Source organism: Acanthochromis polyacanthus, chromosome 5 (genome assembly GCF_021347895.1).
Source record: "Acanthochromis polyacanthus isolate Apoly-LR-REF ecotype Palm Island chromosome 5, KAUST_Apoly_ChrSc, whole genome shotgun sequence".
NCBI classification, from domain to species: Eukaryota; Metazoa; Chordata; class Actinopteri; family Pomacentridae; genus Acanthochromis; species Acanthochromis polyacanthus.
Window position 1 is genome coordinate 28,732,227 of NC_067117.1, and position 27,537 is coordinate 28,759,763.

At 40.5% G+C, this 27,537-nt stretch overlaps 1 protein-coding gene across 1 annotated transcript in view; it reads right to left on the bottom strand.

Annotated features, from left to right (window-relative positions):
* plxnb1b (plexin b1b) overlaps nt 1–27,537 on the bottom strand; it is a 143,328-nt gene that overhangs the window by 41,303 nt on the left and 74,488 nt on the right. Inside the window, exons 4-6 of the mRNA XM_022208187.2 lie at nt 19,708–19,796; nt 17,275–18,445; nt 13,453–13,635 (exon numbers count right to left, since the gene is read on the bottom strand). Coding sequence (XP_022063879.2) covers nt 13,453–13,635; nt 17,275–18,435 — 1,344 coding nt within the window. The 5' untranslated portion in view covers nt 18,436–18,445; nt 19,708–19,796. The remainder of the gene's footprint in view (nt 1–13,452; nt 13,636–17,274; nt 18,446–19,707; nt 19,797–27,537) is intronic.

Here is a 27,537-nt window from a genome sequence, read left to right on the forward strand (position 1 = left end):
CTTGGCCTGACAAGCCGTGGGATTGGTAACTTTTCTGGAAGTTGCTGAGCCCTGATGCTCTCTCCTCCACAAGCAAAACAAATGTGCGCGCGGTTGCGTAGTGCATAGCTCGCCCACCTCTGCATGGGCTTGCTTGCTGTGCGCGTAACCGTTGATTGACAGCATGACAAAGCTGAAGCTCGAACTTGATTGGTCGGCAGCGACCGGCGCTTTTTGGAATAACATGGGGGTCTATGAGAGGAAGGCGGAGCTCAGGAATAAATTTTCATATCGCGTTATACTAACTTTATATTATAGTATCGCACTAGACTAACACATTTAAGCTTTGTTAAAAAATGATACATAAATTGAAAACAAACGGAAACTCCGGACAGCAGCTTTAAGAGGAAAAAAAAAACATTGTTCCATATCACTACTAATGGTCAGACATTCCAGAGTGTAGGTTTGAGTTAAAAACCTTAAATGTATGTGTGGAAAAGTCTGAAAAAAAGCAAGTATTAGAGCACTGCATTGGTTTTGTCAGAAGTTTCAGCAAGTTACTTTGGAAAAACATTGAAGGAAATTCTCCCGAACTCTAAAGGAACACTCCATCATCCTGATGCACGTCAACCGATGACTATTTATTCTGAAATGGTTGTGTTAGTGACGTGTAATGAAGCCTGGAGAGTCTCAGCTGCAGCAGAGTCGACCAGCAGGCCACAGAGGTCAGATTTATACTTCAAGCTTGTTGTCTTCAGACCCAGTTGACCTCAGTGACATCATTTCATTGCACACAGCTCCATCTGGGTAAACTGAACTGGGTTTTATGCGTCTATTTTCACATATAGAGTTATACGTGCCGACGACTGAAAGCACACGGAGCAGGAAAATCAGCAGAATTTAATTGTGCAGAGCAACACCAATAAAGGAAATGAGGATGATGGGGCAAATCCAGATAGTCGGTGCCAGCACACAGTCGTGTTTGGAAACGTTTTTAAGCCCGCAGGCTGGCGAGACAAAGTGAAGTCTGACAGAACGCAGACACGAATCCAAACAGTCGAAACCAATAAACAGTCAGATGGCATTAGGAGGCCTCAGTCCGACAACGTGCTGGCTGTTAAAAGTCTATAGCTGCCGTAATGTGGGCTAATACGAGAGGGCAGCCTGACCAACTGCTCCACATCAGCCGTTTGATGTTATTTACAAGAGCCTGAACATCAGCTTCATTCCATCTAATGTCATTAGTGAGATATTTCACTGTGAGGGCAAGTCTGCTGGAACAAAGACGGCAATCATCCAAATGGGAAAATCCAGCGCAGGTCAGGAGGATCTGTACTGTGAGTTCAGCCTTAGATATCACTCAGAGTGTGTGTGTGTGTGTGTGTGTGTGTGTGTGTGTGTGTGTGTGTGTGTGTGTGTGTGTGTGTGTGTGTGTGTGTGTGTGTGTGTGCGCGCAGTAGCAGAGTCTGCAGGGTGTGATGATTATGATATGGTGATACGGCTCACTGATGCCGGGTTAATCTAATCCTTCAGGTATGAGGGAGATTTGAGGTCAGCTATGCAGTCCAGCACTCTCAGATCCCACAACTCTTCAAAGACAGACTGTCCAGGATTTAATATCTACCCGCTCAGACTACACCGAATTATTCAAAGTACGCAACAGATGGAGGGACAAAGACTAGAGACTGAATAACATTTCTGTTGTCCTGCAGGTAAACCAAGAGGAACACAAATTAGGACACTATCTTCTGTTCTGTCAGCCCTGAAAAAATACAAAATTTGGGAAAAGAAATCTACTCCAAATGTCAAAACAGGAGTGGGAAATGTAAGACGGGAAGGTAAACTGAATGCTGCATAACAACCGTTGCATGCTGCAGCACAAAACCTTCTTTCTTCCATCATTATGCACTGAGCTGCATTCAGCAAAACAAACATTTAGAGGTGGAATCCCAACTAGTCAGCAGCGTTATATAAGACGGCTGAGGTTTCAGGAATTAGACTGCCCCCTACAATTATACTGGTTCCTGTGTCCAAAGCGCCAACTTGGCTTCATTTAGTTTTCTTGTTATTCCTAGCAGCTGCGATTAACCAATCAAAGCGCACTGTGTTTGACTGCAAACGAGCCAGTGATAGGTCAATAGTACAAGCTGCAAACAAACCTCCAACAGCTCGGCTTGGCTACCTCGACATTATCTTTTCTCGCCGAGCAGAAGGTTTCCCTAAAAAACAAGTCTTGGAGTTGTGTTCTTTCAATTAAAAACATAGAAGTCAACATTAATGATTCTTTCCCTTTTAGCATAAATCATAACAGCATATTTCTTTGACTTGGTCGTCATCAAGCCCCTTTCTGCTTAATGCTTCAAGGTCTGTTGTTTCTGTGATGCAGTAAAAATGTGTCGGGGCCTGCATCCAGATATTGGCTCTATTCTTATCATCCCTATATGCAGCTAAATAGGACTAAGCTGAACAAAACCAATCTCTGTCTCCTTGTATTAATAACACAACACGATAACAAGAATAATATTACACATAATTTCCAACTACGAACTCCAAGACATTTCTGGATGTTTTTTTTTTTATTTGCTCCTGTCTCATTTTTCTTCACTGTAGGCTCATCTTTCACTGCAATGTAAAGTCCTGCATCTTCACGGAAACAGGCCCACCTTGGCTAGAAGTAGAGAGAATTCAAAAACGTATTTTGCGCAATATGACAGTTAGATAGCCATAGATCATTAAAAATTTGATAATTATTCATCTAAAAAAAATAAAAGCCTGAAATCAACATGCACAGTATTTTCCTAGTGCCCACAGGTGTTAACAATTATCACCACACTACAGTTAATTTAACACATATTTTTTTTAATTTCACACCTGATTAGTTGAAGGATTGTCAAAAAGTGAAAAATCTGATGATTCTTTCTGTTTTTACAGTTTTTGGCTGATAAATTGTATATTTTTATCTTTTATTTTAAAAAACAGCAGGCTTTTTAAGCTCACCTGCTTGTTTTTGGGGTTCAGAGAGTATGACAGAAATTGCTGATAAAGAATTCTCAAGGATCTGTACATGTTTATGTATGTGTATCATGACAGCCTTCCTGCTGGAAATTGTTCAGCATTGTTAGCTTTTACTGTTTTCAATCAATCAATCAATCAATCAATCAATCAATCAAAGTTTATTTCTATAGCACTTTTCATACAAAAAGTAACACAAAGTGCTTAACAAGTTAAAAACAAACAATAAAAAAACAACAAAAGAGATGAATCCTTACACCTTTGACAGAAAAACTAGCTTCTGATTTCATGCATTATTTAATAGAGACTGGCAACACATATATTAATACTTATTTTTTTAAAAGCAGATTACAGTCTCTGCTTCTGTAAGGATCAGCAGTCACCGACAATATGAGAAACATAAATATGAATAAATGAACCTCTCTATAAGCTCATCCAGTGCGAGTACCAGATGACCAATCGCACACATGGACAGGACTGGAGCTGCATATTTCTCACAATAGGATCAAATTATAATCCTTAACCAATATGTGGAGTTTAAAAACTATAATCCAGGCTAAAAGCAACACAGCTGCAGCAGTTGAAGTCAGGAAGGAAAGCTTATCAATATCACTGCCTCCCATTTACAGATGTGACTATTGCTTACTAAATTAAATTAATCTGTTGCTTATATTTGTGTTCCTTAGTTTAGTTCTGGTCTCACTGTGTCATTCTTGGTAGGTAAAGAAAAAAATATTAAAACATTATTCATATTGGTGGCTGGACTTACTGTAAGGAGGTAAATGTTCAACAAGTACGAGGCCTTACTGCTTTAATAAGTCTCTGTTTTAGGATCATACTGCTATACAAAGGCCTCGAGAATATTATAACTGCTTTGACATTCCTTGCAGTCAACAGAAAAAAAAAAAAATACAGTGAGAATGATTGAAGTTCTCTTCACTGAGGATCTGTATCTTTCATATCTGTGCTCATCAGGGTTTAGACCAGAGGTGTCAAACTCATTTTAGTTCAGGGGCCACATACAGCCTAATTTGATCTCAAGTGGGCCAAACCAGTAAAATGAGAGCATAATAGCCTATAAATAAAAACTCTAAATATTTCTTTGTTTTAGTGCAAAAAAGTGCATTCTGAAAATGTTAATGAACTATCTTTTTACAAAACATTATGAACAAACTGAAATTTCTTAAGAAAAATGAATTAAATTTCAACAATATTATGCCTCAGTTTATCGTTTACACATTACAACTTACAGATCACAGAGTGTCTACAAAGGCACAAAACATTTAGTCACGGGTATCTGGAACTGAACAATCTAGTATTTTACTTTAAGATCACAACAGCTTGTCAAGACCCAGAAATTATTTTAAATTCCCAATCACTCCCACATCTGTGCAGCAATCCTGAGCACCACACCATACAACTAAAGAAAGAAGGTTAATATATCTCTCTGCCTTTTAAATTCACTAAATTTATACATAAAAAATACATGAAAGTTGTAGCAGTACAGTGGACAAATTCAAAATAGCAGCTACATTTATTGAAAGATTGCAGTTAATGTCGTCTCTGTAATTTTTACACTTTAAAAAGTCAACCCATCGGCTGAATTTGACCCTCTGGCGAGCTGGCTTTGGCCTGCGCGGTGCATGTTTGACACCCCTGGTTTAAACAGTCTGTAAAACCACTGCCTTTTCAGGAACCTCTCACTATCTGAGCATAGACCTCTGACAGACCTTCTAGGAATTATGGTGTTTTGATAAGTGTTGATCTTGAACATATCCTGCTCTGGAGCACGTCAACTGTGCAACAAGTTGATGAATCATGATGCATGTGAACTACCAACCTCATCCTGGAGATACAGAGTTAAAGCTAAAGTACCTTGGCTAACCTTAAATCCTGCTTTGCCACAAAGGCCTCATAGAGACATCAATAACTTAGTCTGTTAATGCTAAAACATTCTTAACAAAAGTGTACTTTCCTGTTGCTTTTTCTGAATTAGTTCTTCTACTATCATGTGTCTACGTGCTTGTGACCATTCATTTCATGTACTGTATTGTTACCAAAGCTGTGGAATGAGTAAATGGAATGACTAATAAAAAAAGTTTACTTTCCACTTGAGGAATTACGGGCTGCTGACTTGGCAGAGCAGACAGGAAGCCCCATGATTTAACATGAGAACAAGACATCACACATAAACACTGATCTACAAAGGAGAGCGCTTTAATCAGCTGGGAAATAAACTGCTGAGTGTTTGAAGAGATTCAACAACAACAGAGAGTCCATTTCCAGCTGCAGCACTGACACAGCATCGCAGTGTTTAGTGTGAGCACAGTTAAGAGACGTAAATCAATGAAAACCTTATCCGTGTCACAACAAGTACAGCCAGTGCAGGGAAATAAATACCAAAAATAACTGCTCTGTGCACAAGTGGTCAGGCAGTCATAATCACAAATCACACAAAGCAAACTTTCACTGCCTTGTGTCTGAGCACATATTTAACGTAGCGTGGTAGAAAAGACAAGTCAACATGGACATATTACATACAAAATTGGATGAAAAGCAATCAGACATCTTATTTTTGTTTTGCTAATTTTATCTATCTGGCACATTGAGTCCATCAATCTACATTCAAACTGAGTAAACAGGCAAGAAGGGACTGGGTCAGGGAGGTAATGACGAACCCCACAGTCTCTAACAGAGCTTCAGAAGAACCTACTGGAAGGATGACCACCTCAGAAGCTTTCCATCATTCAGGCCTAGACAAAAGCAACTTGAGGCACATGACAGCCTGCATTTAAAGAACTGAGACCATGGAAAGAGATTCTCTGTTCTGGGACAAAAACTGAACTCTACATATTGCTCATCACCTGCTAGCATCCCTACAATGAAGCATGGTGGTGGCAGCATCATGCATGGATGAAAGCAATTAAATACACAGATGTATTTAAAGAAAACCTGCTCCAGAGAGAACAAGAATCAACAAGTACAAAGGTTTATTGCTTCAATCAAGTTCTGTTTTAGGATTTTCCACAATTCTACAATTCTAATGTTATACAAAGTGACTATGACACACACAGTTGCTTTGGAAAGCAATCAGACACCCTTATTTCTTGCAAATTTTATCAATCTGGATACATTTAGTCCATCAATCTACACCCAAAATGAGTATCCCAGCAACAAGGGGCTGGGTCAGAGGGGTGGCCAAGAACCCAACAGTCATCTGCAGAGACAGAAGCCGACTGGAAGGATGACCACCTCAGCAGTTCCCCATCAATTAAGCCTGTATGGTTGAGTAGCCAGATGGAAGCAACTTTAGTTACAAGCACATAACAGAACTTTGAGAGCGTGACAAAAACAATCCACTTTCTAGGACATAAACTGACCTCTACAAATTGCTGATCCTCTGCTAATAGTGTCCCTACAGTGAAGCATGGTGGAGGCAGCATCATGCATGGATGAATGCAATCAATGCACAAACGTATATGGAGGAAAAACTGCTCCAGACTGTGCTTAACCTGGGGCTAGGGTGGCTGAGAAACAGTCTTATAATGTCAACAAGGCTTTGCTGCTTTAATGAGTGTCTGTTTTAGGAGTGTAACGCTAAACAAAGTGACCTAAAGCAGCACTGGAGTCGTTTCAGGACAAGCCTGACTGTCCCTGAGTGGCGCAACCAAAGCCCAGACTTAAACCTGAAGATGGAAGTTCTAATACTTCCGATGCAATCTGACAGAGCCTGAGATGATCTTACAGGAAGAATGGGATAAACTGTTCAAATCCAGGTATAGAAAGCCCAAAAAGACTTAACTGAGAATACTAGAGGCTCAAACTGCAGCCAAAGAGGCCTCTACTAAACTAAGGGTTTGAATACTTTTTTTAAACAAAAAATCCGTACAGCTTTGCAAACATTTGTAAATACACATTTTCTCTTGTATTGATAGCTACTGAGTGCAGACTAATGAACAACTTTAAAATTAAATCTACAACAAAATTTACTGTGCAAAAAGCAAAACAGTCTAAATATTTTGACTGTACATAAATTTACTGAATATATATTGCTAAATAAAAAAAATACCAAGGTTTATTTTTCTGCTATTTGTCAGTTTTCCAACTTTTTTCTCACACTTTAGTTATGACAGCCAATAGAGGGCACAGTATACTGCTTTACACTGCAACTGAATACTGAGAGAACAAAGTATATTTTCTCTGCTGCACAAGGAAAAAGAAAGAAGCAACTGTATGGATTTGTGTGTTAGTTATCTCTAAAAGTCTGTATTTTGCTTTTCCATGAAGATATTGCTCTGTACAGTGATACCAGACATAAGGTGGAAAATCCCAAACACATACAGTTTGGTACGTCAGGAGAACAGCAGGCGGCTACCCAAGTTTGAATGTAAATGTTCATGGTTGGTGGATGCAGTCAGCAGGTCACAGACTGACAATGTGTCTATTAATGACAGTGACACTGACACTGTCTGCCGTTGATTGATGACTGCAGAAATGTGAATGAGCCTCTCTGTTGGGAAGTGCGTGTCTGCCAGTCAGCGATGACAGTGCACAATAAAAGTATGGAGCTCCATAAGATGCACACAGTGATGTACAACTCGAGGTTTAGCTGGGATCTTGGTGACGTAACTGTGTAAAAATATGTTAATGGATTTCATTGTGCTATTTCTGCTTGTGCAGGGGGCCCTGACCACAAGTCACGGCTGAAAAAAAAAAAACACAACACAAAGAGCCAACTGTGTGCAAGTGGGCTCACGATCTGTAAACTCCTGTTATCAATGGATCTCTCTACAACCTCCCTGATCCACTGACCTCCTAGTGGAAGCTACAAATAACCAAAATACAAACAAATACACTATTTTCTGTAAATGACAAGAAATACAACAACATATATACATATTCTATTCAGTCACAAACACTTGCTATGCCCTTAGTTTCTCTGATTTTCTATCCACAACAGGGCATTCCTTGTCTTACACTAGGCTTGGGCGGTATTACGGTAATACCGTATACCACCGGTGTTTAAAAATAGCAGCGGTATCAGTTCCAATACCGTCATGAAAAAAATGCAATGGTGTGTGGCTCTGAGAGCAGCGTGTGTGTGTGTGTGTGTGTGTGTGTGTGAGGGGGAGAGCGAGATGTCCGAGCGACCCTGAATGCAGCGCGAGCGAGGAAGACGGCAGTAGTCGGTTCGGGGAGGAAGAGAGAAGAAGTGTGTAGCTGCTGGGTTAGCGCAACTGTATGGTTTAGCCGCTGTTAATTTACAATAAAGGCTGCAGTATTCTTCTATAAGGCCGGGCTCCTGTGTCTTTGCCTTCTACAACTGCTGAGGAAGTGAAGGGGGTTAACCCCAAAGTAACAACAGTAACTTGCTTCCAGACCACAGCCGGGAGCTGAGCAGGAAAGGTTAACATAAGGATTAAATATTAAATAAAAGTCATTTAATGCCTAAAACTGATGTCCAGTAGCACTTGTGTGGTTGAATTTTTAGCTATGGGGGGGGTGGGGGTGGCAGATCCCACACGGAGTGACTTGGTGTCAAAAAAGAACACAACTTCTGCAGTTTGGGAGTATTTCGGGTTCCAGGCAAACGAGAAAGGAGAGCCGGTAAATAATGATGAAGCAATCTGTCAATTCTGCAATCAAAAGGTGATCACAAGAGATGGAAACACCTCTAGCCTAAGGACGCAGCTCCGAATCAACCACCCACTCACTGCTGCGAGTGTTCAATTTCCGAATGTGAAGGCACAAGCCAGTAACAGTAATAGTCAAGGTAATACCGTATACCCCGGTAAAATGTGAGGGAAGTTTGACGGTATCAAAATTTGGATACCGCCCAAGCCTATCTTACACTGCAAAAATTCAAAATCTTACCAAGTCTATTTGTCTTATTTTTAGTCAAAATGCCTCATCCCACTTGATTTAAGATAAAGTCACTTAAGTGACAACAAGAAATGTTTAAAAAAAGTTTCTTTATGAATATTCAGAAAAAATTCAAACAAAATCCAGCGAATTATATTAGAACTTTTACTGATATATATGCAATCACTTTAGATATTTTTAGGATTTTTTCTGCATGATTTTTATTCATTTTTTGAAAATATTTACAATTTTTAGATTTTTTTATTTTTTAAATTTTTATTTCTTGCCAAATTCAGGGGTTTAAAAAAAAAAAACTTTTGAGGAAAACTTTTCAGAAATTTTCTTCCTGAAGATTTTACAATTTTTTTTATAAATTTGGGGAATTTTTTGCAGAATATTTGGATTTTTTTCAGACAAAGCAAGAATATTTTTGGTAAAACATAGCTTTAAATAAGTTTTCCCAGCTCATTTTAAGATCTCAATATGGATTTTTTTCAGACAAAGCAAGAATATTTTTTGGTGCCGCAAGTGAGGACAACAGGAGGGTTAAGACACCAAAGCTTGACAATCCTGGTAAAACATAGCTTTAAATAAGTTTTCCCAGCTCATTTTAAGATCTCAATATTATAAATATCATATCTTATTTCAAGAAATCTTACTAAGCCATTTTTCACTTGTTCCATTGGCAGATTTTTTTTACTTATTTAAAGGTAAAAGTTCTTTGAATTAAGTTTTTTTTTTTGCTTGTTTTGAGAGGGGTATTTTTCCCAGTGTATTGTGTGTTATCTTTATCCTGACCTCCAGCTGAACCTACAGAGGATGCTATCATGAGTGACCCCCACTGTGACTTAAATGAGACCCCTGAGTTCAACAGCAGCACTTTGCAAATCAGACTCGCAGCACATCGAGCACATCACCTCAGTGGAGCTTCACGCTGTCCGACCACTGAGCCCGACGCTTGCAGTCTACATTTCAACATGACAGCGTTTATGATCAGTGGGACCAAGCAGCAGCTCAACTATCCCCCCCAACTCACAGACTGAGCTTTTGTTAAAAATAGGCACGTTTTGATTTACTGCTTCCTGCCCCTGACCTCCAGCCAGGCTCTGACCACAAAAAAAGGAGCATTGTGCTTTAAAGGCACTTCACAACATGATGCAGTCAATTCAAGACCAAAACAAACTAAACAACCCCAGAAATGACTAAAAACCAACAAACACAGTGGCAAAAGAATCTAAGGAGAGCCTTAGGTTCTACTAGATGTAATGAGGTTAGTCAGTTCTTCTAACATTAAGGTGTTTTCTACAATAACTAATTCCAGTATGTAACTGATTGCCATAATTAACCCAACTCCAGGAGAATATTCCCATTTCCGGAACATGATTTGCATGACTTCAGGGATTTTTCACAATCAACTACCTCGTGGAAGATGGAATATGGTTTTTTTTAATATGGTGCGACTGACAGTGTGCAGGATTTTTTTTGAGGTTTTCTGTTCAAGCCGAGAGCTGAAACACCAGAAAATAATCCGAAAGCTTTTAATTTGCTTCAGCTCAGGTGTACAAGCTGTTTCGCCACCTGCGTAGACAAATTAATTCAACGAAATCAGAGCACATCTGTCCCATCAGATTTGATTGAGATGGATGAAAACTGTGAGAACACCTAATATGTAGACACACGGCAGGTCATGAGAACGACTGCTTCTGCAACACAGTGGATGCAAACATTCCAAGAACTTGTTTTTCTGAAAGTAGAGAAAGTATCATACAGCAGATACTGAACAATAACAGAAACAGACGTGCAAAAACAGAAAAGCAAGGCAAAACTCATGAATGGAGGAAATCAGTGTCTGAGTTGATGATCAGGGACCGCTTATAGAATGCCAAATGCCAGAATGCAAATAGAACAGATCATTTAAAGGACGAAACACCTCAAACTTATGATAGAACTCAGGAATCAATCAGTTTTAAATGAAAATCCTAATTATCACATCAATTTAGGATATTCAACGTGCAGCTATTAAACAATGAGACTAACGCTGCTATTCAATTTTATGGAATTCAAGCAGATTGAGTGCAGCTTGCATCCTGTGACAACCCTTGTAAACACAGGATGAGACTTTGTTGAGTAATTTGTAATTACGACCTGAAAGTGAGAAAACCAAACATACACACGTGGACAAAATTGTTGGTACCCCTCAGTTAAAGAAGGAAAAACCCACAATTCTCACTGAAATCACTTGAAACTCACAAAAGTAACAATAAATAAAAATTTATTGAAAATTAAATAATCAAAAACAGCCATTACTTTTGAATTGTTGATTAACATAATTATTTAAAAAAACAAACTAATGAAACAGGCCTGGACAAAAATGATGGTACCTCTATAAAAGATTGAAAACTCTTTGACCAGAGTGACATGATTAACTCAGGTGTGTCATTTAATTGACATCACAGGTGTTTCCAAACTCATAATCAGTCAGTCTGCCTATTTAAAGGGAGACAAGTAGTCACCCTGCTGTTTGGTGAAAAGGTGTGTACCACACTGAACATGGACAACAGAAAGTCAAGGAGAGAATTGTCCCAGGACATCCGAAAAAAAATTATAGACAAACATCTTAAAGGTAAAGGCTATAAGACCATCTCTAAACAGCTTGAAGTTCCTGTGACAACAGTGGCTCATATTATTCAGAAGTTCAAGACCCACGGGACAGTAGCCAACCTCCCTGGACGTGGCCGCAAGAGGAAAATTGATGACAAATTGAAGAGACGGATCGTTGGAATTGTATCCAAAGAGCCCAGAGCAACCTCCAAAGAAATTAAAGGTGAACTCCAAGGCCAAGGTACATCAGTGTCAGATCGCACCATTCGTCGTTGTTTGAGCCAAAGTGGACTTCATGGGAGACGACCAAGGAGGACACCACTGCTGAAAAAAACTCATAAAAAAGCCAGACTGGAATTTGCAAAAATGCATGTTGACAAGCCACAAAGCTTCTGGGAGAATGTCCTTTGGACAGATGAGACCAAACTGGAGCTTTTTGGTAAGGCACATCAACTCTATGTTCATAGACTCAAAAACCAAGCATACGAAGAAAAGAACACTGTCCCTACGGTGAAACATGGAGGAGGCTCAGTAATGTTTTGGGGCTGCTTTGCTGCATCTGGCACAGGGTGTCTTCAAAGTGTGCAAGGTACGATGAAATCTGAAGACTATCAAGGCATTCTGGAGAGAAATGTGCTGCCTAGTGTCAGAAAGCTTGGTCTCAGTCGCAGGTCATGGGTCTTCCAACAGGACAACCATCCAAAACACACAGCCAAAAACACCCAAGAATGGCTGAGAGAAAAGCGTTGGACTATTCTAAAGTGGCCTTCTATGAGCCCAGATCTGAATCCCATTGAACATATGTGGAAGGAGCTGAAACATGCCATTTGGAGAAGACACCCATCAAACCTGAGACAACTGGAGCTGTTTGCTCATGAGGAGTGGGCCAAAATACCTGTTGACAGCTGCAGAACGCTCATTGACAAATACAGAAATCGTTTAATTGCAGTGATTGCCTCAAAAGGTTGTGCAACAAAATATTAAGTTATGGGTACCATCATTTTTGTCCAGCCCTATTTCATTAGTTTGTTTTTTTAAATAATTATGTTAATCAACAATTCAAAAGTGATGGCTGATTTTGATTATTTAATTTTCAATAAATTTTTATTTATTGTTACTTTTGTGAGTTTCAAGTGATTTCAGTGAGAATTGTGGGTTTTTCCTTCTTTAACTGAGGGGTACCAACAATTTTGTCCACGTGTGTAGTAACAGCTGCAACAAATTGGGCAGCTGCAGCAAATGCACTTCTTTTCTACTCTTGGACTCCCCATTAAGTTATCAGGCAATGGCTCTAACGCAAATCACAGTGATGCTCGTTTACATGCAGTTTTTTACAGTCCACTGACAAAAAAGGTGACGTCTGAGTAATGAATACGCATATGAACATGTTGATGCTCATGTGTCAAAGTTGTAAAAATAGAAACCTTGTTACTTTGGCATTATCAACTTAACAATATCCAATCTTATATTCTGTGTACTAACAGTGGGTCAGTTTTAGCAGCTTAAGAAGAGCTGATTTACCAGAAAATCATTGATGACTTTGGTGTTTTTGTCATAGACCATCTACATACAATCTTCAAACCAGGACTCTGCTCTTGAGATTATTTCTCGAGTGCTTTCCTCCTCACACAGACTATTTTAAACCTCCACTTCCTGGCACAAGAACAGACAAGCAGCGTCTGGAGGTGAACGGAGAGAAGACTTGAACTGGCATCTGCTGACTGCCACATGTGTGCAGGTATTACAGTTGCATAAAAACACTCAACATGTTACCCAAATAGGCTCTGACTTCAAAATAATGACCCAAGATGTCAAGCATACCAGAGCGTAACTTCAGATTTCCAGAAATAACATCACAATCTCTGCATAAGATCACAGTTGGCACATGTATGAAATGCATTTTGTTATGGATTTTTTTGAGTGCCTGAACAGATTCAGAGCAGGACGCAGGTCAGGAACCTGTCTGTGCATGTCTTGAAGTCTACAACGGTGAGCTACCTTGTGCAGGTTCCCTTTGGAGTCTCCCAGGAAGGCGATGGTATGTCCCGCCCTCACGCTGACAGCCACGGCGGTGAGACGGGCAGACGGGCTGTCCAATATAGTCTCAACCTCCACGGCGATGCGACTGGCCATCGGGCTGGGGGTGTGGTCAGAGCCGCAGGGGTAGGCGTCCAGGGTGTTCTAATAGAGGTGGATAGTGGAGAGAAGTCAGTGTGCAGTGACTACATCAAGTAAAAAAAAAAAAGAAGAAAAAGCACGCAATAAATTCCATGTAAGTTGAAAAACTGTCAACCGCACGGCTTGTTCTGAACAGAATTAAATCCCTTCAGGTGATTTGTTATTCATTTTTCAGCCTGAATGCCGGTAGCCAAAAATATAACAGCACTCCTCCTAATGTGGTTTGTAAAATCCCAGCAGGATTTATTGTGAAGGGGGTTGGGGTTTGGGAACAAAGTAGAACTGGGATCCAGTGGCCTCTACGCTCTTGTGCTTTAAAGCTTACACAAGATTTGTTTTTGCTTCCACAGTTTGGCAGTAGGGAGTCTTTGCTCTGGCGGCAGGGCTGTTGTTTTTTGTTCCGGGCAATTTATTTTTCCACAAGAATGTTTGAAAGCGGGGTCATTGCTTCATCACTGGTAATCTTAACAATGGGAAATAGAGGCAATGAACCTGAGAGCCCTGGCCGCTGAAAGCTACTTGTTTTGATGGATTGCATGTTGTTGGCCGGTGCGATGTTATGAATGGACTCCTTATTTGGACTGTGCTTAAGAAATAGAGACTTCTTATGTACGAGCACCGCAGAACTTCCATGACTGAGACACATACAACCAGTAGAGTCGAGATATTTTCCTGATTACAGCACTTCACAGAGCTTTGGTTGTAAAAATAAGATAAGCATGAGGAGTGAAGAATAGTTTATCCAGCATGTACGAGGCCCCAGAAATTAAAGGACAACAAGCAGAGACGACTGCATGCTAAGAATAGATCCAAACTACATTACGGCTACTGGAATAGTTACGAAGTTATGACGACCAGTCTAGGAACATGGCTTGGAAGCTTAACTTTTGGCATGTCATTGGTTTGGCTTACAGGAGCCTGTGATTACACTGTAATGACACATGCTGATGAGTGTTGTGCAGACTGCAATCATCTAAGGAGAGTAATAACCACGAGGCAGAAAGATGATGACAAAAGATTGCTAGAGTTGCATTTTTTTGGCCACTAATGTTCAACACAAGGCCCAAAAACCTGATCAAGGGTAACAATGCGTTTCTTTCCAACAGCTTAGAGCTCGCATGAGAGTCTGCAGATGGTCTGCAAAAACTGACCAGGGATGAAGGCTGATTTGTGTTGTTTGTGTACAGGGATCCAATCAAGATTTGACATCCTAATCATGCTGCAAATCTCTTTTTAGTCTCATTTTTCTCCGCATCGTTCCCCTCTAACCATAAGGCTTCCTTTGACTTCCCTTTTTTTTTAAATGTTGACTTTCAAAAACACATTCCCATCTGTCCATTCTGTCCATCTATTTTATTCGCTTTCACTTTTTTGTCTCTGCCCTTCAGACCTTTGTCTCTGCCCAGTGTGTCTTTATCCCTGTCCTTGTCAGGCCTTGTTAAACATCACCGCCAACCCCACCCAACTAAGTACGGTTAATGCCGCCGATCGATGCCTCCCTCAACAGCAATTTTATTTAATTACACCACTCGCACTACCTTCTACCCTCGAGCCAGTCTGCTGTACGTGGCTGCACAGGTTGAAGGTCCTACATCCTCAACAGAAAAGGACGCGATAGCAGAAAAAGATCTCTCCAAATGCAAAGTTTTACCAGAATGCACACAAACACATCATCTTAAAGTCAGGATGTTCACATTTACTGTCATGCTATCTGATTCAATCCATCCTCCACAGCACTACATTTGTCTATTGCAAAAAAAAAAAGGAAAATTAAATTTCATCCTCTCTCATACAAAGGTCACTTTGCTGGAAGGGGACAGACCTGGACAGCTTCAGATGCATGGCACGAGCTTTGGCAGATGGAAGCTTTTATTCAGGATAGTTATTGCCAAAGAAGTAAATTTTTAAAAATGACTTTGACAACACAGAACAGGACGCGTTCTGTAAGCAGAACTATAAAAACAAGGAGGCTTATGCAGGTGAATGTCATGTCCATTGGGTTATTTAGTGATGGGTTTCACAATTTCTGCCAGATAAGTTGCTTTTATTCACACCATGAATGCCTGGCACACAAAGAGGGCAGGTAAAGAGATGGCTGCTAAAAAACTTAATGGATTTTTTGACAATCCACCAAACCACTGATCTAGCAGCTACACAATTGCAGCCAACTGTGCTAATTAATGGAGATCCAGCGCTGGCCAGACTGATGGCAGCATTTAGGTCGGCTGCTATAGTCTGTGAGGTAACTTATCAAGGACGAGGCGCTCGCCAAGCTTTGCTGACTCGGTGGAGACGCAAATCTTTGACACAATTGGTGAACTTTTCAACTATTATATCCATTTAAAGCGAGCTACCTCACTGTAAATGTAGTTTAAAATAGCATCTTCCATCATGCTTAGGCATGGCAGGCTGCTGGGCTTGCAATAATGCGTCTATGAGAAGATTTTCACTCAAAGAATAAATACTCCCCTGAAGATCTTAATAGCCACAAATGACATTTTTACACCATAAAACACAAGGCCACCATTATTCTTGCAGGCAGTCATTTTTCTTCTTTAGAAACACCCTGTCACACAAACGTACAATTACACACACTGACAAGAGGGAGTGGAGCGCCGTCACTGCTATCTGTGTTCAACTTGTGGTCTCACTGGCAAAAGCTACTGACTAATGTGCAATTTTGTGGTGGTTATTAAAAGAAGGAAGATAATAAAACTTGTTTTTTAAAATCAGAATTATTTTTAGGTTCGCAGTTTTATACTCTATGGCACCGTTATTGTTATATTAACCAACTCTATTTGTCTCCACTCCGTTGGCACTGCAAGTTGAGCATTAAATATAGCAAAATGTGACTTTAATCTGTTGTATGGCCTGTCATTAAACTAGGTAGCTGCAGTTTGGATGAACTAAAGTAAACACTAAATGAGTTTCAAGCTTAGAACAATTTTTTGACTTTCTTCAGCAGAGTTAGGAGCTTCTTCTTGACTTCCATCAAAAAAGCGCCCTTTTTTGGAATTTACAAGTCATTCTGAATGGAAGATATTTTGAGTTCAAGTTACTCCTGGCCATTGTTGTGCTGTCTCCATAGGAATTTCTAAGAAGGTAAAAAAAAAAATGGGCCCACAGTGAGGAAAAATGTGACAAAAGCAAAAAACAGAAACTGCTTGGGGTTATTTAAGTATATTTTTATCTGTGTAAAGCTTTTTCATGATCATTTCTTTTGAATTTTTCAAGTGCATTTTGTTTCCTTTTTTTCTATCTGTAATTCATTTTTCTTGTTTTTTTACAAATACCTTTTCCATGCCTATAAGAAATATAGCATTCACTTTTCCACACAGCAACTCCTTAAGCCTTACAACATACATTTGCTTGTCTAAGACTTATCTGAAATGTGAAAACATACAAACAGTCAAAGAAATGCTCTGATCATTGCTAAGTTAACACACCACAGAGTGAGAGTCGAGTCGATGCCTTACAGTACAGTTACCACGGCAACAAATCTGAAGTCACTTGTAAGTTTAGGATTTGGCTACAATGTTTCAATCGAATTTAATTATAGAACAAATTCTGTGCACCTGTATTTTTATTTATTTTTTTGAAAAATGAGGAGCACAAATTGAGAAACAGTTCATTTAACCTCACCTCTGGCAGGTTGGCGCAGTTGGACTTGACTTCGTACTCGATGTAGGCCGCCTCCAAACCAGCTTCTTTGCCCATCTGTGTGTAGCACAGGTCTCTGGTGGAGTTGATCCTGCGGTCCACATCCTCGAGGTTAAACATGCAAAGAGCCGAGTCTTCACTGGGCCGAGTAGATGAAGCCAGACGAGTCGAGAAGACACCAAGCAAAGACTCTGAACCTTGGCTCTCTCCACCCTCTTTGGACAACCCCAGTTGGACTGCTTGCAGAAGGTTGTAAATTTTACCTGCCCTGGATCGACACGTCAAGGGTACTTCCACGTAGGAGTAATAGGCCTGGTCGTCCAAACACACACGAGATATGTAAGTTCGATACTCGCGCGACTGTGACTTTAGGTCCCGTCTGTAGAAGAGGAAGTAAACATGCTGACGGTGGGCAAACGAGGCCACAAAATGATGGTCGTACTCTGAGAGGCGGCCAGCCACGGCTAACTTGGCAGTCTCCTCGTAGGAAAACACAGGATCCTGGGCGAGGTTTCGTGTGGAAATAGGTGGATGGCTGCTGGTGTAACCCCGACCCACAAACAGCACCGGCTGCCTGTCAGGATGAGAGCGAACCACGAGTCCGACAGTACTAACATTGGGGTGGTTCGCTGCTACGTATTGAGTATCCACCGGCCTCTCAGTGGAGAAAAGCACTGTATCCACAGAATCCAGACTACGTTTCTGGCAGATTCCCTGGTTGACGCTCCCACAGGTAATAAGTTCCATAGAGTAAGGATCAACCAGCAGCAGCTTGTTGTGGTTGCTGGTTTCTCTTGCCTGAGGACAGTTGCTCTCAGTTACAGGAGGCAAACACTCCCGGCTGTCTGTGACCGGTCCGGTGTCATCCTGGAGTTCAGGTTGGAGGAATCGATCTAACTGGAACAGGTGATCCCGGGCTCCAACATAGACCCGACCCACGCTGGGGTCAGGATGGAGGGCCAGGTGTTCAAACAGAGTGTCATTCCGGATAAAGGTGGGGTAAAGATCAGAGTGGGAAGAGTCTGATGCTTGGGCCACAACACTGGGTAGTGAAGTACAGGGCCAGTCGACGGCTAGCAGCAGGAGGGACAGCAGTGCGTGGACTGCTAGCACTGAAAGACGACGTACCATCCCCGGAGGCATGGCAGCAGAGCTGAGGGAAAGGAGACAACACAGGATGTTAGAAAGGATGTTGCTATTCAGTCTAACAGGATTTGTCAAACATTTTTATTATTATTAGAGATATAAAAACAGATACCACAACTTGCTGGGTAAAGCCACACAAATTTCTTTGTGGTTCATGTTGTATCTTACTGTCTTTACTGAACATGGAGGAAACAGTGTTGTTATGAGACAATCCTTAATTTAGTCCATTTCAAGTAAATAATATTAAAAACTGTTCTTCATTTCCTGTGCACACTGTGGATCAGGCTCTAACCAGGCCAAAGAACGTTTGCTTCCAGGCCACAAGAAAGCCAAATGAGTCCTCCTTATCCAGAACAGCATATTGTTTCATAAATGAAGTCATTTGGGGCCTCGGTATGTGATGACATTTTACCTATTCGACCTTTGTTTCAATAGCTGCTGGAAGTATCCAGCTAATGCTGGCTCTGGCAGCTTCCTCCCTACTGGGGTCATTGGGTTTTAGCATCATTAAGTAAAAAGTCATAAATTCTTGCCATGACTTGGCTGAGAGGTATGGCAGATGTCATGCTGGTCTCCAAAAAACTATTTTTGTTGTCCTCCATGACCAATGTGATTAGGAAGCAGACAGCAGAGACTCTCTAAACTGTTCATGTGGCACCATCAAAAGCAGAACTTGGGCGTCAGTCAGGTCAATATCCAGCTGATAATTTGTCCTTCGATTCAAGTATTGAACAAAGAAGAATTAACACACAATTGGGTTTCTGGGGCTTCTTCAAAGAAACCAGTGTAGATAGTGGGCCTGAACTATGAGTTGTTATAGACAAATGATGATTCTACTCACAGTTACGTAGCAGAGAACAGCCTATCAATAATGAAGGAGAATTACTAAAAAAATGTCATTAAAGTTTTGTTTTGGAATTTGTTATTGTAAATTCTCAAAGCAAGACTTTCATTTTTACTGCAAATGTGTGTCACATACATGCACACACGTGTATCAGTTTCATTTGTCAGTTGTCAGTTTGTTTAATTACTAACATTTTATAGCAGTCTTAAAGATATACATCAATCAGCCCCTAATTTTGACATATGACGCATGCTTGTGTCTGCAAAAGTCTGTTCTGTCTGCAAGGACAACTCGGAAAAACCACGGCTAGAAAAGGAAACCTAAATCGTTGCTACTTTTAGAATTTATGACCACACAAAGCGATATTCAGTTGGTAAAACAGGAAGAGGAAGACAGAGCATAATAAACTATCTGAGATTTTTCACCATTTGTTTCCAGTGGTCTTCTACAGAGGCATGTCACCTCTTGATCTCCCAGCAGCTTTGGTTTAAAAACACATCTTTCCCAATTCAACCTGCAACACAAAGAAAAGAAAAGATACATCAGTTATTTACCAAATGCAAAGACGACACACCTGAAGGATATTTTTACTGTAGGCCAATCCCAAGTCTGAGTCTTTGCTTCTAACTCAAACACAGACATTCAAACCACTCGTATTTCTGGCATCATTGCAGTCCACTAAACTTTGTGGGAAGCTCATTCCCATTTAAATTCCTGTCAGACCTATGTCTGACAGACTACATCCGTTTTTGTGTGTAAAAAGCCTGCAGCAGAGGCCAAGTCAAGTAGTGTCAGTCCAAGAGAGGCTTTCAGTGGCACACACTCTCTCCCAGTATACAATCCACGCTCATTGCTAGGATACAAGGTACAAAACCCGTTGGTTTCAGAGTCCCTGCCAGAAAAACAAGTTGCTGGGAGGTAAAAGAGAATCACATTAAGAGGAGGAGTAGAGTTCCCATGTTTTGACACCTGAATTTGTGGTTTCATGCTTACTTAGTGTGAAATACTATAATGTCTCCTCTGGTTATGACTGCAAAATTACACTCAATTCTCCTTTGCATTCCACATACAGTGCAGCCTGCCCATTACCTCCCTCTACTTTCAATCCACCTCCTCCACAGCCTCCCAACACTCCATCACTGGCACAGAAGCAAGATTATCTCTTACGACTTTAGGCGGATCTGCAGTGAGCTTACCCAAAAGGGAATTTGGGGAAAAAGACAGACAAAGACTGAAAAAGACACTATTCATCTCAGTGAACACGAACCTCACACACTCAACACTCTGCACACACACAACTCTTTCCCTGCCACACTAAGAGCATTAGAAAGCGTGCTTTGTTGGTGGCAATCTCCTGTATGTGGGAATGAGGGTAAAGGCCTGGCAAGAGGCCAAAAGGAAAAAAAAATGTGTAGGAGCAGAATGGTTATTATCATTGTTATCTAAACAATCTAAATCAAATGTCAGTGCAATTGAAAAGTCCAACTGAGGCGCATCCTTGCAACTGTTTTCCCGCTCAGAGGCACGTATATCTACCCACAATGACTTACAGATTGATTCAGTAACTGATCCTGAAATCATTAAATCCAAACCAAGTCAGACTCCTTTGACCTGCTGGGTTGGGGAGAGCCAGCATTAATTTTTATTCAGTATTCATCAACTCTCTGGTAGAAGAGTGTTTTCCAGCATAGAAGCCGCATTTCAGCTTATATAGTGTTTCTCCTGTTTCCATGCAACTTACAGATTGTGTCACTTTAGCCAGGATAGCCATTTTTGTCCACCTCAAGTTATTGTTTGCTGAAAGCTGCACATCAAATAGTCAAAAAGTACAGTAAACCGGGCTGCTGTTACACCTGGCTGATCTCATTTAGACAAAGTTTCAAATTCCTGCAGTGTATAATCCAATCAGGCTCAACTTCATTCAGAGTTTTTGACACCCGAGACCAAGAGAATGGACTCTTGATTCAATTTCCTCACACTCGGCCTCAGAAAGGCAGAAGTTTTTTGAGGTGACTTCAGCGAGTCAAAAGGTATCACATTGACGAGAGAGGCGGAAAGGAAATGTGTTCCTGTAATTGCCTTTATCCAAATGTTCTCTCGCTTTTGTGTAATGGACTCTACCATGTTCCGGCACTTTCTACAGAAATAGTCACTTAACTCAGTTCCTCAGTTCAAAGGGTAAGTGTACACAGTAGGTACTCCAGCACTGGTGGAAGATGAGATCGTTCACGGAAGTTCGTACCAATAGTTCACTGTAGAAACACCGACATTGTTCTTATACTCTCTTTGAACAAAAACAGTAACATTAAAATATATTTTACGCACCAAAAGTCAAAGTATTCCTCATGGCAATCTATCATAATCTATCATTGCAATATGTAGTATAAACATGTAATCTTTGGTAGAAATTATAGAGAAAACAATATTTTGTTAAACCTGAATCTGCTGCAAAGTAACTATTGATTTAGAGCTTATAATAAACACAGCGGAGCAGAAAAAGAATTTCTAAATGAAAGTATAACATAAATGTTAATAAATGAAGAAAAATAGTTTAGAATTAAATAATGATTAAGATAATTGATATTACAAATGATAATTAAGTTAAGTTCAAGTGAGCGAAAATTGTATAGGAGTTAATGCACTTTCTATGGATTATAAGGCTTTTTTCGTTGGGTGAGGATGGCAGAGGGGGAGGTGAAATTTGCTTCTAAAATTTGCTTTTCCACCAGCTTCGGCCTCACATAATATTATATATATGTATCATCTGTACTTTTACCCAATATTACATTGTTGTTTAATTAATTTTGCTTCTTTTGCTTATGTCTTTGTTAAGCACTTTTTATTTTATTTTGAAAGGTATCCTAAAAACAAAATTACTATTATTAAGACTAGATGGCGTATAAAGTCTTGCTGTATCGAGTGGTAATAAAATTGTAGACCGTGCTAAACTGCTAAATCACCTGGTTCAACATACAGGCCAAAGATAGCTCATCAGAGATATTCAGCAATTTTCTGCTAATCAGGGGCGCCCGTATAGCTCAACAGGTTAAGTGGGTGAACCATGTACAGGGCCTAGTCCCCGACGCAGCGGCCCGGGTTCAATTCCCGCTCACGCGGCCCTTTGCTGCATGTCTTCCCCCCACTCTTCTCCCTCATTTCCTGTCAATCTCTCTTCACTGCACCTATCTAATTAAAGCCGGAAAAAGGTAAAAAAAAAAATAACACTGTCAAAAAAAAATTCTGCTAATCAATATCATTGTCTTTTATGTGTCTGATTGATTACATATCATGAGTAAAAGGCAATCAACACTGAAGATACAACAGAATATTTAACAGTTTTATTTTAAGCAAGCATTAACACCAAAATTTTATGGCAAATGTCCAAATAGTAGCCATCAGTCTCCTTAATGTCTAATGATCGGTCAACCCCTAATCTACTTCAGCATATACTTTAATAATTCCCTGATATGCATATATCTTTGTCACAATTCTTTCTGTAACATTATAAAGTATGTTGAGGTTATATATATATATATATATATATATATATATATATATATACACAAATACATACATACAGTGGGTACAGAAAGTATTCAGACCCCTTGAAAATTCTCACTCTCTGTGTCATTGCAGCCATTTGCCAAAATCAAAAAAGTTCATTTTATTTCTCATAAATGTACATTCAGCACTCCATCTTGACAGAAAAAAAAACAGTAATGTAGGAATTTTTGCAAATTTATTAAAAAATAAAAGCTGAAATATCACATGGTCAGAAGTATTCAGACCCTTTGCAGCGACATTCATATTTAACTCACATGCTGTCCATTTCTTCTGATCCTCCTCGAGATGATTTGGCTTCTTTATTGGATTTCAGCTGTGTTTAATTAAACTGATTGGACTTGATTAGGAAAGGCACACACCTGTCTATATAAGACCTTACAGCTCACAGTGCATGTCAGAGCAAATGAGAATCATGAGGTCGAAGGAACTGCCCAAGGAGCTCAGAGACAGAATTGTGGCAAGGCACAGATCTGGCCAAGGTTATAAAAGAATTTCTGCAGCACTCAAGATTCCTAAGAGCACAGTGGCCTCCATAATCCTCAAATGGAAGAAGTTTGGGACGACCACAACTCTTCCTAGACCTGGCCGTCCAGCCAAACTGAGCAATGGTGGGAGAAGAGCCTTGGTGAGAGAGGTAAAGAAGAACCCAAAGATCACTGTGGCTGAGCTCCAGAGATGCAGTCGGGAGATAGGAGAAAGTTCCACAAAGTCAACTATCACTGCAGCCCTCCACCAGTCGGGGCTTTATGGCAGAGTGGCCCGACGGAAGCCTCTCCTCAGTGCAAGACACATGAAAGCCCACATAGAGTTTGCCAAAAAACACATGAAGGACTCCCAGACTATGATAAATAAGATTCTCTGGTCTGATGAGACCAAGATTGAACTTTTTGGTGTTAATTCTAAGCGGTATGTGTGGAGAAAAGCAGGCACTGCTCATCACCTGCCCAATACAATCCCTACAGTGAAACATGGTGGTGGGAGCATCATGTTGTGGGGGTGTTTTTCAGCTGCAGGGACAGGATGACTGGTTGCAATTGAAGGAAGGATGAATGCGGCCAAGTACAGAGATATCCTGGAGGAAAACCTCTTCCAGAGTGCTCAGGACCTCAGACTGGGCCGAAGGTTCACCTTTCAACAGGACAATGACCCCAAGCACACAGCTAAAATAGCAAAGGAGTGGCTTCAGAACAACTCTGTGACCGTTCTTGACTGGCCCAGCCACAGCCCTGACCTAAACCCAATTGAGCATCTCTGGAGAGACCTCAAAATGGCTGTCCACCAACGTTCACCATCCAACCTGACAGAACTGGAGAGGATCTGCAAGGAAGAATGGCAGAGGATCCCCAAATCAGGTGTGAAAAACTTGTTGCGTCATTCCCAAGAAGACTCATGGCTGTACTAGCTGAAAAGGGTGCTTCTACTCAATACTGAGCACAGGGTCTGAATACTTCTGACCATGTGATATTTCAGTTTTTCTTTTTGAATTAATTTGCAAAAATTTCTACATTTCTGTTTTTTTCTGTGAAGATGGGGTGCTGAGTGTACATGAATGAGAAATAAAATGAACTTTTTAGATTTTGGCAAATGGCTGCAATGACACAGAGTGAAAAATTTCAAGGGGTCTGAATACTTTCTGTACCCACTGTATATCCATTCATATACAATTTTCTAATAGGATGTTAAGGATTAATCACTAATTAAATGATTATTGGTAATAACTTAACCAATTATGAAGATGACGGGCATGCGAGTCAGAAAATGCATTGTCGATTAGGTATAGTACCTTGTTGCCCCACTAAGTGGAGTATTTTACTGTTTAGTGGCTGCTCAGATGACAGGCACTTCAATGGTAGCAATAGGAGAGCACAATCATGGGGGAATAGCGAGCAACAGGACACCATGACAAAGCTTTCTGAGGTGGTTAATGGTTTCCGACCAATTCTCAAATATTTGAAACAAGCTGAAAGTTACCAGGACGGTGAAACTGAACTGAGTAGTTAAAGTAATCAAATGGAGTTTTCAGTGAATATTAACCCTCGTGTTGTCCTTCCCAAAAAATGTTGTTGCCTTGTCTGAAAAAGTCCAAAAATTCAGAAAAAAAGTCCCCAAATTTATTTTAAAAAATTCCTGAAAAGTTTCTCTCAAAGTTTTATTTTTAAAAAATAAAAACCCCACAAATTTGACTGCGAAATTCACTAGATTTTGGTTGATTTTTTTCTGAATGTTCTTAAACATTTATTTTTAAATTTGATTTTTTTCCACCAAAAAATGTTCAAAAAATTTCCTAAAACAATTTTGAAAATGTGGAAGTTTTCACTGTGAAAATATATATATTTTTTCCACATTTTTAAAACTTTAAAATGAGTCAATTTGACCCGCAAGACGACAGGAAGGTTAAACATCTGTAGTTATAAGTGCTTTCATCACCTAAATTCTACACCATGAACTGTCTTGTTGACACTGGTGATTGGTGTTTGTTAGACACTGTTGTGGTGTGTGAAGCTGACAACACTACTTTCATGCTCAGCGGTTCTGCTGATAGAAAAATATCCTTTCAGATGTCTAAATGGCCTGAAAGGGTTTGGTTTGAAGTGAGCTTTGAGACTAGACCAGCATTCCTTTAGATATGTTGAGCTGTTAAAGACAGTGAAAGCAAAAGGCCCCCTGCCTTGTTCACAAAGACAGCGATTAAATGTAAATGTACTTCTTTACTTGTACTCATGTATTGTTAAAGTGACAACTAGTTACGGCACCTGTAGCAGATAGACGGGACCAGCATGGAGGAATCCTTGTACGACAAACCAAAGTCTACCAGACTCCACAACACAACAGAGCATTCCTGAGAGGCACATTCAATTGAGCCATCATCCGCTTCATTGAGTCCAGCCTTTCATTCATTTTCAATTCAGCATTCTGGAGGAGACAACAGCAGGGAGGGGGGGCGGGCAGAGCATATCTGAAGCGAAAAAGGCTGGCAGAATACAAGCAGACAGAAAACAGGGTTACAGGAAGACAATGGCGAAATGGGAATAAGGGGTGAGGAAGAAAAGCGGGGGAAACAACGAGGGGAAATCACCGCAAACAAGTGCCAACAAGCCTCAGTGCTCTCTGAGAACTGATGGAATGCGACTAATGATAATAAGCCAGAGAGAAAGCGAGGGAGACAGAGGGGGGAGAGAGAGAAACGAGGGAGAGAGGGAGTGAAGGAAGAGGAGGATAAGGTGGCCATTAATTACAGTGCCTACCCATAAGGTCCCATTCAACACCCACTCACTCGCAGCACAAGGGGGAGGGGAAATAAAGCAAGTTTCTAATTAGTGACATGATTGTAAGCATAAACACACAAAAGTGCACAAGAGTGCGCACACACACGGCTGTAATGAGAAGTCCTCCTCCGTGCATTTTAAACAAATAAACACCCTACAAAATGCAAACACAGACACACACACACACACACACACACACACACACACACAGACACACAGACACACACACACACACACACACACACACGGAGAAGCAGCAGCGAGGCCTTGCAGCCATCTGCAATCAGTCACTGCCTTTACATCAACAAATAGTGTTTACAAAGGATGCTTTAGTAGCTCTGAGAGCCCACGGTGTTCAATTACACAAACACTGGCTGCTTACATCCTCCTCCTGCTTTTCCACAACACAAGCTGTGCTATACGAGCGGTGTAAACCATCAGGACTACCTCGTAACACCTCACACAAGAGATGAGGGGCTCTGCAAATGTTCACGATCGTCACTCGAGAGGAAAACAGGATTTATAGGCTGCGAGTTTACACACTACTCGGAAATGTAACTGCAAGTCAAGGGGCAGGGATTGACAGATGCTGCATCATTGGCTGCTATAATAGAGTCAGAGTTAGTAATATTCTGGGGTATAATTACACAAAATGAAGGTAAATAGATATAGCACAGAATGGTACACCTCCAGAATTAGGACATGGAACAGCCAACGGGAAGTTTCTGAACCTCAAAGTCTACTTTTGTGAGTGATACAGTCTGCCTGATATGGGGTTTTTAGGGCTAATATCAATGTTGACTATCAGGCCAATAACCTTTATTTTGAGGCATTCAATGTAATGTTCTAACAGCATGTGATTGCAGAGAACCTGTCATTCATAACTAGGCTTCTTCATTTATAAGGGTCACAATAGCTGAATATATAAAACACTAATAGGAGTTATTAAATTAGGACGCTCTCCTCTGTTATGTGGGAACAACTGAGATTGATCACTTTGTCTCCTGCTGTTCTTCTCCATTTTCTTAATCTTTCACTGTTGTATCACTTTAATTGTCCACCACGGTCCAAATCTTAAAGCTTTATCATTCAGATTAATCTGCGGCTGCCTTCTAATGTAGCTGTACTAGCCGTTAGCATAGCATTAGCCACTGTGAGAGAAGCTACTTTCTGCTTTATGCCAACAGCTTGTTCAGTCTCTGTTTGACAGACATTTCTGAGATTACAGAGTGACGACAGACAGAGAGAGGAGGCTAATTCAGATCGAAAGTAGCGCATTTAAGTTAGCAAGAATTGGTCAATAAAAATACCAATACAGATAATCAGAAAAATGCCAAAAAACCAGCCACAATACATCTTAGTGAGTATCCGTCCTCCATTAAAACTGTCTCCCAATTTACCTCAACCCTTCTGATATTGTGTTCC